The 13,555-nt window shown below is 37.9% G+C and overlaps 1 protein-coding gene across 3 annotated transcripts in view; it reads left to right on the top strand.

Moving 5' to 3' along the window:
* The window catches only part of LOC124777287 (maestro heat-like repeat-containing protein family member 1), a 274,758-nt gene that overhangs the window by 40,687 nt on the left and 220,516 nt on the right, over positions 1 to 13,555 (top strand). For all 3 annotated transcript variants that reach the window (XM_047252633.1, XM_047252635.1, XM_047252634.1), the window contains exons 8-9: positions 2,610 to 2,688; positions 2,765 to 2,949. In XM_047252633.1, coding sequence (XP_047108589.1) covers positions 2,610 to 2,688; positions 2,765 to 2,949 — 264 coding nt within the window. The remainder of the gene's footprint in view (positions 1 to 2,609; positions 2,689 to 2,764; positions 2,950 to 13,555) is intronic.

The following is a 13,555-nucleotide window of genomic DNA, read 5'->3' as shown; positions in this document are numbered from 1 at the left end:
AATATAGACACAAAACCAAAAATATTGAAATAAACAGTTTTTATGTGAATTGGAACCTACAAGGCAGAATACTACTCTGGTAATTGTAACTCTCTGCAAATCCCCTCTAGGAAATGTTCAGCTATTTCTGAGAAATTAGATGCATTGTAGAGCTAGCCGTCAGACAATAAGAAACAGTTAGTAGTTTGTAGAGATTAGAACACAGATTTTTTAAAAGATAAGAACAGGGAAAATGAGCTGGAATCATTATTTGGGTGTTTCGACCTAATTTCAGTAGGTAATTTTCCAACTCTTGTGCAACAAAGAGTAGGACCCAGATTGATACCATTTTCATAGATAGTGCTCAGGCTGAAAAATATTGTGCATGTAATTGTTAATGGACTGTCTGATACTGAACCACAATTAATGGAAAGAAATATTGTAGTATCTTACAGCACTTAGGTGGGTTCATACAAAGCAATGAGGCTTATTAATGAGGAGAGGGTACATTGTTTTAAGGGTATGTTCCAAGATGTAGTATGGATAGAAGTAACTGTATATGTAGAAAGAGATGCTAATATCAAATTAAATATCCATAGTAATTTTACATCAATATTTGAAAATTGATTTCCTAAAAAGTTATTCAGAAAATCCACAGATAACTGAGAGAATTGAAATCTCATGTAAGAGGAAGAGGGAAATTTATTTAAAGGTCTGAATAATTCAAAAACTGTGTTACTTGCACACTGAAATAGTGTAATATTTTAAGGAAGATCATTAAAATGTCAATAAGTATATATGTCCTGACAGAAATTAATGAAGCAGATAATAAAATTAAAACTATGGGGGCATGGCAGCCAGTCCGTGTACAAAGCACCATGACAATTAAACTAAATGATAATTTGTGACTGATAATTCACAAGTTGTGAGTACTTTTAAGTCATTTTCTGAATGTAGTTGCAAAAATAGTATTAAATACAAGGTCTGGTCAAAAAATTTCATAACTTTGACCACAACATTTGTCTATGTTTACCTTTTATTCACAATGAATGATCTTTTTCGAAACACTCTTCTCCACAATTCATACACTGCTCCCAGCACCGTTTCCACTTCCAGAAGCAGGCTTGGTATGCCTCTTGCTGGATCGCATGAAGCTCTGTTTGCAAATTTTCTTTTGTCATCTGTTACTGCCAATCTTTGTCCTATCAATGGGGTTTTCAACTTCGTAAGTTAAAAAAATTCCGCAGGGGCCAGTTCTGGAGAGTACAGAGGATGAAGCATTACAGTAATTTCATTTTTTGTGCAATAGTCACACACCCAGAAGGATGAATGTGGAGGTGCATTATCGTGTTGCAAGAGCCATGAATTGTCCAGCCACATTCAGGCTGTTTCCTTCTCAAATTTTCTTGCAGCCATCACATGTCCCACTAGTACCATTGATTAACAGTTATTTCTCATCACCAGTTCTGATTCTCTTAAGGAATGCTCTGATATGCGCGATCTAAGAGCCCTTCACAGATTGTGAGGCAAAGGTCTTTCTGATCTCGACTCATGAGCCATGGGACAAACTTGGTGGCAAGATGATGCATTCCTAGATGGTGTGTCAGGGTTTCATGACATGATCCAACTGAAATGTTACACTCTTCTGCAATCTCTCAGACACTCGGTCTTCTATTGGCATGCACAACCTCATTGTCATTCCTGACATGAGCATTGTCGTCAGACGTTGGAGGACGTCCTGTACAGAGGTCATCTTTAACTTCTGGCCATTTTTAAACTGTGTGAACTATTTGTAACACTGAGTACAGCTTAAGCACTCATCGTCATAAGCTTCCTGCATCATTTGGTGTGTCTTTCTATAAACTTGTTCTTGAGTTTCATGCAAAATTTAATGCAGATGCATTGCTGCTCCTTACTCTGCCATCTTGAAATTCACGAACTGTACAACACAACGTTCTGCTGAATACATGACAATACAATAACTAACAGACGTACAACAATAAAACTTCCAGCAGTTATACATTAAGCCCTGGAGTGTGCAGCTACACCAACTGCATTTTGCTCCAACACACCATTGGTGCGAACTCAAGAATGTTCTGGAATTTTTTTAACAGACCTCGTAGTTCAGTTGAAGTAGCAAGAGAATGTATTAAAAATGTCACCTCACAAAACTTTGAGTGATTGGGAATAGGGCCAACATTGTTCAATGAAGTCAATAGAATTCTAACATTCTAAAAGCCCAAAGCTCATGGGGTGTTGATGGAATTTCAAAGTGAATTCTGAAACGCTGTTCATCTTAATAAGTAATGTCCTTACAATATATGTAATGCATTGCTGGCATAGGGAATTTCTCTGAACAGTTTAAAAAAACCTATTGTTAAACCCCTTCACAAGAAATGTGACAAATAAGACTTGAATGGTTGTTATCCAGTTGACTTACTGGCTTCTTTTTCCAAAATAATCGAAAAAGTAATGCTGTCAAGAGTCGTCTCTCACTTCTGTGAAGATTCTGAGTTCATCCCTGCCTGACACACAGTTTAGGTCTGCCAGGAAGTTTAGATTTACTTCTTTCAACAGCATTTCTTGTTATTGAAATTGTTTACATTAAAATGTAATTTTTTTCTTTACAGGTGTGCCCATTCCCAGATTATGCTCAACCTGCTGCTGTAAAAAATCATTATGAAGTCTTGCGATGTTTCGATAGGATTGGTAAGTAATTGGATGTTCTCTTGAATGTTTTAGTCACATCATTGAACCAGATCATACTGACCTTTTTTTTCTGTAGCAACTGCCTGTGTGGGGAAGGTGTTGGAATTCATGATCCATCAACTCAAGAATGGTGAACGAGAGAAGATAAAAGCCCTCTTTGTCATTTCACATCTGGTTAATTCATCAGAAAATGTTATTCAGTCAAAGATTTCTGATGTGATTGTAATAATGAAGAATCTTTTAAGTGAAAGCAGTGGCAAGGTAAGAAATTATGTTTTAAAAGGATTCCAAATAAAAGCCAGGAAATGAGATCACTTGTAAACAGTGGTTTAGTGCAAAGCTCAGTTCTTAACAAGAAGACAATTTCTCAGTGCACAATAAAATGAATGTTATTTATAATAGTGGGAAACAAAAAATATGTTAGTATTTAGCATTTCATAGTTCTTTTTTATGAAAATCATTAACATTCTTCAAATGCTGTGTTAGATGGTACAGATGTATCTACATCTACATCGATACTCCATAAGCCACCGTACGGTGCATGGAGGAAGGTACCCTGTACCACTACTAGTCATTTCCTTTCCTGTTCCACTTGCAAGTAAAGTGAGGGAAAAATGACTGTCTGAATGCCTCTATATGAGTCCTGATTTATCGTATCTTATCTTCGTGATCCTTTTGTGCAGTGTATGTTGGCGGCAGTAGAATCGTTTGCCAGTCAGCTTGAAATGCCAATTATGTAAATTTTCTCAATAGAGTTTCTTGAGAAGATCATCGCCTTCCCTCCAGGGATTCCCATTTGAGTTCCTGAAGCATCTCTGTAAACGTGTTGTTCAAATCTACTGGTAACAAATCTAGCAGTGTGCCTGTGAATTGCTTCGATTTCTTCCTTCAGTCTGACTTGGTATGGATCCCACTCAAGCAGTACTCAAGAATAGGTCACACCAGTGGCCTGTATCCAGGTACAGGTGAACCACTCTTTCCTAAAATTCTCCCAAGAAATCAAAGTCAACCATTCACCTTCCCTACCGCAGTTCTCACATGTTTGTTCCATCTAATAGCACTTTGCAATGTTATGCCCAGATATTTAAATGACTTGACCGAGTCAAGCGGGATACTAGTAATACTGCATCCAAACATTAAAGATTTGATCTTCCTACTCATTTGCATTAACTTACATTTTTCCACATTTAGGACTAGCTGCCATTCATCACACCAACTCGAAATTTTGTCTAAGTCATCTTGTATCTTCCTGCAGATACACAACTTCAACAAGTTACCATTGATGTGTTGGTAAATGTGCCAACACCTTGTAGATAGAGGCGGCCGAAATGCACGCTATCTAACGCAGACGGGCGTGAATTCTGGAACAGGATAATTAGTGAATTCTAATAAGAAAAGTATGCAGCTCCTCGAATACTTAACTTTTATCTATTCTTGTTGTATACATCGTTCTTCTTGTTGAGACATTTCATGATAACTATCAAACTATGTGAGGCTAATGGCGCCTTGCTAGGTCGTAGCCATGGACTTAGCTGAAGGCTATTCTAACTGTCTCTCGGCAAATGAGAGAAGGCTTCGTCTGTGTAGTCGCTAGCAAAGTCGTCGTACAACTGGGGCGAGTGCTATTCCGTATCTCGAGACCTGCCTTGTGGTGGCGCTCGGTCTGCGATCACACAGTGGCAACACGCAGGTCCGACATGTACTAAATGGACCGCGGCCGATTTAAGCTACCACCTAGCAATTGTGGTGTCTGGCGGTGACACCACAACCATACACCACAGCATCATCAGCAAACAATCACAGATTGCCTGCCTGCCAAATCATTTATGTTTATAGAGAACAACAGCGATCCTGTCACACTTCCGTGGGCATGCCTGACAATACCTTCATCTCTGGAGAACATTCGTCGTCAAGGAGAACAAACTGGTTTCTATTATTTAGGAAGTCTTTCAGCCACTCACATATCTGTGAACTTATTCCATATGCTCATACCTTCGTTAATAGCCTGCAATGGGGCACCGTGTCAAATGTTTTCTAGAAATACGAAATCTGCTTGTTGTCCTTTATCCATAGTTCGCAGTATATCATGTGAGAGAAGTGCAAGCTGAGTTTCGCACAATTGATGCTTTCTAAAACCACACTGATTCATGGACATAGCTTCTCAGTGTCAAGAAAAATTATTATATTCGAACTGAAGATATGTTCAAGGATTCTGCAGCAGACAGACGTTAGAGATACCGGTATTTAATTTTGCAGGTCCGCTCTTTTACCATTCTTATGTACTGGAGTCACCTGTGCGTTTTTCCATTCACTTGCGACTTTGTGCTGAGTGAGAGATTCACAATAAATGCAAGCTAGGTAAGGAGCCAATGCTGTAGAGTACTCTTTATAAAATCGAACTGGGATTCCATGTGGACCTGGTGATCTATTTACTTTTAAATCTTTCAGTTGTTTCTCGACGCTGGGGGTGCTTATTACTATGCCGTCCATACGGGAGTCTGTCCGATGGTCACTTGATGATAAGTTTGTACGATTCTCCTGTGTGAATGATTTCTTGAACGTGAAATTTAAAACTTTGATTTCTTTTTGCTATCTTCAACTGTCACACCACACTGGCCAATGAAGGACTGAATGGAAGCCTTAGACCTGCTTAGCCACTTTACATAGGACCAGAATTTTCTCGGGTTTTCTGCTAGATCTTTCACTAAGGTGTGATGATGGTAGTTGTTGTGTGCTTTGTGCATAGATCTTTCCACAGTTGCCCAAATATCTAATAACCTTTGCTTGTCGTCATTTGTGCGTTCCCCTTTGAATCAATAGTGCAACAGCCTCTGCTCCCTCAGCATCCTCCGAATTTTGTTATTAAACCATGATGGGTCTCTTACATCCTTTATCCACTTAGTTGGCACATAACTGTCCAGACAACGATCTACAATCTGCTTAAACTTTGCCCATAATTACTCTGCGTCCATCTTACTGGAACTAAGTGAGGCCAATTCGGTGTATAAGTGAGATGCTAATAACTGCTTACCTGCTCTGTCTAGCAGAAACACTCTTCTAGCCTTCATAGCTGATTTATTAACTTTCATAATCATAGTTACTATAAGGACACCATGATTGCTAATCCCCCTTTCTATATTGACATTGCCTGTCATTATAATGCAACACTGTCAGAAGCATGTAATTGGGAATTTCACAGTATTCTCCTAGACAAGCTCAATTTATGTTACCATAAATCTTTCTGGTAACTGGTTTTCATTCTGTGTAACGAAAAAATGCAAGGTGTCAAGGTAAGAAACCCAGGTAGTGTAACCAGAAAAGTATATAAATTTTTTTGAATATTTTGAATTGGTTCTCTGCGAGTGGATAGTCACAGACCTTAGATAAAACACAATATATGCAATTTTGTACTGATCAGGGCCTGACCCCACAATTTGAGTTAATGTGTTGGAAAAAATAGTAAATGAAACAGAATATATAAAATTATTAGGTGTTTATGTTTATAATTATCTGAGCAGTATGTCACATTGTGTAGTTCTTCTAAAGGGACTAAGCTCTGCAATTTTTGCTTTGTGGATAAAAGCAAACTTTGAAAATGAGAAAGGTTGACTTACTTTTCCTATTTACATTTGATAATGTCATACGGTATCATACTCTGGGGCAATTCTTTGTTGAGGAAGAAAGTATCCGTTGCACAGAAGTAGATAATAAGGATAACATGTGGTGTTCAGTGATCCCTGTGTACTTGCAGCAAGATCATTGGGGGTGTCACAGTGTTAAAAGAACTCTTTTTAACAAAAGTAAAAAGAATAGTTTATGTACAGGTGTGACAATTCTGAGCCTACGTTACAAGATTTTTTTTTTCACGCATCATGTTTGATTACGCGATAAGGCACATAAATCTGAAGGCTGTAAATTCAACCAAATACTTAGGGATTACAATTACAAATAACTTACATTGGAACGATCACATGGATAATATTGTGGGTAGAGCAAACCAAAGGCTGAGATTCATTGTCAGAACACTTAGAAGGTGCAACAGGTCTACTAAAGAGACTGCTTACACCACGCTTGTCTGCCCAATTCTGGAGTATTGCTGTGCAGTGTGGGATCCGCATCAGGTGGGACTGACGGATGACATCGAAAAAGAACAAAGAAGGGCAGCTCGTTTTGTATTATCGTGAAATAGGGGAGATAGTGTCACAGACATGATACGTGAATTGGAGTGGCAATCATTAAAACAAAGGCATGTTTTGTTGCGACAGAATCTTCTCATGAAATTTCAGTCACCAGTTTTCTCCTTACATTCTGTTGGCACCCACCTACATAGGGAAAAATGATCATCATGATAAAATAAGAGAAATCAGGGCTCGCACAGAAAAATTTAAGTGCTTGTTTTTCCCGTGTGCCGTTTGACAGTGGAACGGTAGAAAGACAGTTTGAAAGTGGTTCATTGAACCCTCTTCTAGGCACTTTATTGTGAGTAGCAGAGTAATCACGTAGATCTAGATGTAGATCTGTAGATGTAGATCTGTAGATGTGTTGAAAATTCTTCTTCACAGCAGGATTTGGGGAACTATTTCAGTTACACAACAACAAAGGGAAGCAGCTGTTAGAAACTGCACTGATGCTTAGTAATTGCATACCCAGGTCAAATTTAACACAGTAAAATTAGCAAAAAAAAAAATAACTTTTACTCTTTCTTTTTTTTTGGGGGGGGGGGGGGAGCAGAGGAGGAGAGTTGTTTCTGAGAAAAAGATGCCAGTGTAAGATGAACATTGCCATGCTGGTAACAGGAATCTACAATTCCTGAGCCTAGATGATCAGTTGATTTGTAGGGGTAATGGCTAATGTGGTGTATTTTCAATTTGAATTTGAATTTAAAGGGATTTTAAATTTCTTGCTTAATGCCAGACGGGTGCTAGTTGATGACTTGCAGACCAAAATAGAGCACTCCAGTCTGAAACCTAGAAAAAGATGTAAAATCTACATGACTTTACTTTCCTGTATTGTATTTTGGTTTTGTAAATCACTATCGAACTGAAAGTGATTTTCCTTATTGTAACCAAATACCATTAGGAAATAAATGTATTGGGAAGTGACTGTAAGAATTTGAAGACCTTTGAAGTGTCTTCACACTCCTGTGGTTTAATTATTATTTCAGTTTACTACTTGTTTAAAATAGAACTAAGTGTAATAAAAAATGTGTTGCACAATGATTTTTGATTCATTGTTACCAAAGTGGATGGGTGAGCCAATTCTCAAACGGGAGGAAGGCAAGGGCATATCAGCTCCAGTAGGCTTTTTCCCAGTAAATTGCTGTGTGTTCAACTCAAGCTTCGTGTTGATTACTGCTTAACTCTTTTTAGTCTCCTCTCATATTGTTAAGTTAGAAATCTCTTCTGGAGAACTGAATTCAACGATTTTCTATTTAAATCATTATCATACTATTCTGAAATTTCCTACACATAATTTAAAAACAGCATTTACTGACAGATTTAATGGAACAGACAATAGTAGCTATATGTATTGCTGATATAACATATGGCTAATTGGACCATGATGATTCTAGTTGTTCACCTCCCCATTGTGCCTGAACTGTTCTCAAACCCACTCTTTTTGGAGTGGGGAGTGTCCTTTGTATCAGGATAAATTACTACGCTCATCCTCATTAAAGGTGCACCCCTTACGTCTTCAGGTCTAAATGACCTACCCTTCATTTTTAACCTTCAATGGCTCTAGCCCCCTCTCCTCCTCAAGGTATGAAATAATAGTTTGAAAAGCTGTGATAGTGTTGTTGCTTTTGCTATTATGTTTCTATTGGCAATACTAAACATTTTGCCTCCTGAAGATGAGAACTTGCCAGCAGGACAGTTTCTGAATTTATTAGATTTCTCATCACAAATTTCCTTTGATACAAAAAATGTAAAGTATTTAAGGTAACAAGATACATTACTTAAGCTGAAGTTAAGATGTAAAAAGCATCCATTGTGAAAGAGTATGCTTCATCACAAATATGTCTATGCACCATAACAAAGAGAGATTAACAGCACTAGCACAAATCTTTTGCTATTGTAAGCACAATTGGACAACTGTAATATCATAAACATCTGCTGTTTCCTCAAGACAGACTACAAATAATATCAGTTGTACCCAACTGCAACATTATACCAACAGGCAGAAATGCTATCAGAATTTCCCAGCAGTGAGATTACCATCACCACCAAAGGACAAACTTGTTAAATGTAAGCCCAAAGAAACTCTGTCCAAAGCCATACAGCTGTGACTACTATTATTTGAGGAGTGTGATGCATCAGTAGACACCATGGACTGTATCTGCCTGTTTAGAACCATCCATTCTCTTATGTGGTGCTCCTACCTCAATGTAAAGTAGAATGGTTCATACTCTGGTGAAACATCAGTGGATTCAGGATTCATATGGAGGAACTGAAACTTATGGCATAGGTAAGACCCACAGTTGACATATTCATCAATGACAAATATTGCTTATCCTTTCTTTCCCTACACACCAACCTACAGACAGTTGGTGCAATAGTCTGCCTGCTGTTTATGGTAACTGAATGCCACCTGTACTGATCCCTAATGAGACTCTGTCTACATACGCACCGTGCCTGTTAAGTGCTCCTTTCTATTCCATTTGCATATTGACTGTGGGCAGAATATTCTTAAATGTTTCTGTATGTAGTATAATTAATCTAAACTTGAGTTTGCAGTCTCTATGGGAGAGCCGCCAGATGGGATTTTTCAGAATTTCAGTCTCTCCCGTGGGTTAAACAAACCTGTGACCATTAACACTGCCTTTCAGTGTTCCCTGTTAGTCCTGTTTGGTATGTGTCCCAAATGAATTTGCAGTAGGATGGGTCAGGAGTGTTTTGTAGGTCATATGATTTGTACAGACTTATTGCATATTTCCAGGATTCTTCCAATGAACCAGAGTCCTATTACCTACTGTACATATGACTGTGACTATGTGATAATTCTTTTTCATACCCCACCACTTTTTACACCTATATATTAGTATGATTATGATATTTGTATTAGTTGACTGATTCCAATTGTGACTGATTAATATTGTAATCATACGATCCAATTTTCTGCATTTTGATATTTTGTGAAGCGCAGTGTCTGGTTTTGGGTACTGCGGAGGTTGACTGTCCGCCAGAAGAGTTGAGATGGAATTAGATAGCCATTTGGAAACATCATACTACCCAGTGCTGTGCTCATGTGGTGAGTGAGTGCCACTGTCTCGCCATGTGTGTACGGCGGCCAATAGCATTCCATGCTGCCGGTATGTAGGCAGCCGTGCAGTGCACAGCCGGTCAGTTCAGTGCTTTGGCTTGGCAGTTTTAGTTCTATCTTACCTGTATAGGACTTGATAACTCCCTTTCTTGTCACCCAGTTATTCTTGTTTGTTACAGCTTGGATTTCTCTCTCCACTGCTCTTGGCCTTGTTGTCATCATTGTGGTGACCTAGTCTGTCGTTTTGTCAGCAGTCTGCCTGTCACAGATCATTAATGTATTATGTGAACACCAATGGTCCTAATATCTACCCTGGGCACTCTTTTGAAGCTACTTACACCTGTGTCAGCGACTCTCCATCCATGATAGCATGTTGTGTCCTCCCTACCAAGAAACCCTAAATCCAGTAAAAAATTTCATTTGCTGCTCCATATGATCATGTCTCCATTAATAAATCGAAAAAAGTGATTTCCTGATATGACAAGAGAAAACCTAGGATAAAATGTATAGATTCCCTGAAGCTACTTTGAACTCGCTGTTTAAAGCTTTTGTTTTGTTGATGTTATCCTCACATGCTACACTCAATAATAGGTGAAATTTGTGACAAATACTGACATAGAAATAAGATATCATTGTTATAATCTGCACAGAACACACTATTATGCCTCATGATTCAACTTTATAAGATCTGTGCTTATTTAACAATTGTAAACTTTCAATCAGTTCCTTATTACAAACTCATCATGTGGAAAAAGATGGAAACATTGCCCTAATTACATTTATACATACTCGAAATGATCTTTGAATGACAATACTACTGTCAAAGCTTGTAGTGTACAACTTGAAATTCGCCAACAGTGTTATGAGCACACTTCGGTACTTAACTTAAAAACTTACAGTTGAATTTACGGATGGTGCAACTCTGTTAGATAATCTCTCTTTCTTTTGATCATCATGGTTCTCTTTTCAGGCATTATCAAGATGTTTTTGTGGTATGCTAGTTATTAAATAACTTGCTCAACTCACCCAAATTTCATCTTGGCTATTTGTTACAATATTGAAATTATGATAAAGACATCTGCAGAACTTACATCACAAATACTTTCCAACACTGTCGCTTTTTTATAAAGTCATAATACTTGAAATTGAATATGAACATTCTTGTCTACTTTTTATAATTTACAAATCTGTATGGTAAGAGAGTGAATTTGTCTTGGATTTGATACAAATGTTCATACAGAGTAATAGTTTCGCTGACTTGGAAATCTTTACCTTCATAATTATGATTTCAGTTGAGTTAACAGTACATAGCCAGAAATTATTGATAACTTTTGAGTTACATTAATTCTGATATCCTTAACATTTCATCAGTATTAAAATGTTGAATAATTAAAATAAAGTTATTGCCATTCTGCTTAAAGAATTTAGAAGCCATAATATTAGCATCTGTTTACATTCTAATTTTGGTTTCAATGTTTAACAAATAATAAATATAAAATTTACGATGCAAATTGACCATTTATATTCCAAAGTGATCATTCTGTACATCAACATTTATGTATATAACATATTATTAACTGTAATGTGTCTATACAATGACAGACATGTGGTACCATAGTTTGCAGTTGATATGGTATCAAAGCGGAATATATCGTCCCATTATGCCACATGACAAACTGATGATAGAGTATGAAGTATGCTATTTGTAGTAATTGCATTAAACACACACACACACACACACACACACACACACACACACACACACAAAAAATTATTGGAGGATAATGGGAAACAGCACGAGCAACACATTTGTATTGTATACAAAATGTTTGGCTCTAGATTTTTATATGAATTTATTTGAAACATATGACCTGGCATTGTATAAGGGGTCAATCAAATGAAAACAAGACACATTGAAACAATTATTTCTGAAGTAATTGCCGTAACTGTTAACACATTTATCCAACAGTGAGATAAATCTTTCTTCAGGGCTCCAAAAATATGGAAATTGCATTGGGAGACATTGGGGCTGTAGAGAAAATACATAAGTGCTTCCCGGCGCAATTTCTGTGGAGTAGTAAAAATTTATGTGGAGTAATTGGCAACATGTGGATCCTCCTGAAATGCACGCATCTTGCACTTAACTTGTTTTGTGACATCTTCTACACTATTATATCAAAAATGAACACTTACATCTGTCATGACTGTAGTTGACTGTCCGATGTACAGGATGGCAAAGTATTTTGCTAAATTATTGGGACATATAGTCGACTGCTGCAGACTCTGTATTAAAAATTTTCAAATGTCTGTGGATGGCATCAAGTAGATAAGCATAGGTCCAGTTGAAATCATTGTGAGATCTGAGGGGTCTCCCCATTTACGAAAGTATCAGTGGAGAGAAGTCTTCTGAAGTAAGAGTGATTTCAGGTGTGCCGCAGGGGAGTGTCGTACGACCGTTGCTATTCACAATATACATAAATGACCTTGTGGATGACATCAGAAGTTCACTGAGGGTTTTTGTGGATGATGCTGTAGTATATCGAGAGGTTGTAACAATGGAAAATTGAACTGAAATGCAGGAGGATCTGCAGTGAATTGATGCATGGTGCAGGGAATGGCAATTGAATCTCAATGTAGACAAGTGTAATGTGCCGCGAATACATAGAAAGAAAGATACCTTATCATTTAGCTACAATATAGCATGTCAAACAACTGGAAGCAGTTAATTCCATAAATTATCTGGGAGTACACATTAGGAGTGATTTAAAATGGAATGATCATATAAAGTTGATCGTCGTTAAATCAGATGCCAGACTGAGATTCATTGGAAGAATCCTAAGGAAATGCAATCTGAAAACAAAGGAAGTAGGTTACAGTACGCTTGTTCGCCCACTACTTGAATACTGCTCAGCAGTGTGGGATCCGTACCAGATAGGGTTGATGGAACAGATAGGGAAGATCCAACAGAGAGCAGCGCGCTTCGTTACAGGATCATTTAGTAATCGCGAAAGCGTTACGGAGATGATAGATAAACTCCAGTGGAAGACTCTGCAGGAGAGACGCTCAGTAGCTCGGTACGGGCTTTTGTTGAAGTTTCGAGAACATACCTTCACCGAGGAGTCAAGCAGTATATTGCTCCCTCCTACGTATATCTCGCGAAGAGACCATGAGGATAAAATCAGAGAGATTAGAGCCCACACAGAGGCATACCGACAATCCTTCTTTCCACGAACAATATGAGACTGGAATAGAAGGGAGAACTGATAGAGGTACTCAAGGTACCCTCCGTCACACACCGTCAGGTGGCTTGCGGAGTATTGATGTGGATGTAGATGTAGAAGAATCATTAAGATTATTAGCTGCTCATTTCTTTCCTCTTAAATTATTCTGATAGACCCTGATGACCACATATTTTTTAGACAGGTGGCACAGCCATGAATGAGTTTGCCACTGTCACCAGCAGGAGCTAATTTTGTCGTCTAGGATTTCAAAGGATGAACATTGAATAGTGCCCCCCCTTGTTATTCGTGAGAATGACCTATGTTTCACTGAAGATGCTCATGCAGGCAAAAGATGATTGTGTCCCTTAACAACAATTCATGTACTG

The sequence above is a fragment of the Schistocerca piceifrons genome, chromosome 2 (assembly GCF_021461385.2).
Source record: "Schistocerca piceifrons isolate TAMUIC-IGC-003096 chromosome 2, iqSchPice1.1, whole genome shotgun sequence".
NCBI lineage: Eukaryota > Metazoa > Arthropoda > Insecta > Orthoptera > Acrididae > Schistocerca > Schistocerca piceifrons.
Note: the sequence above shows the minus strand (reverse complement) of the source record. Positions and strands in the feature narration are given on the sequence as shown.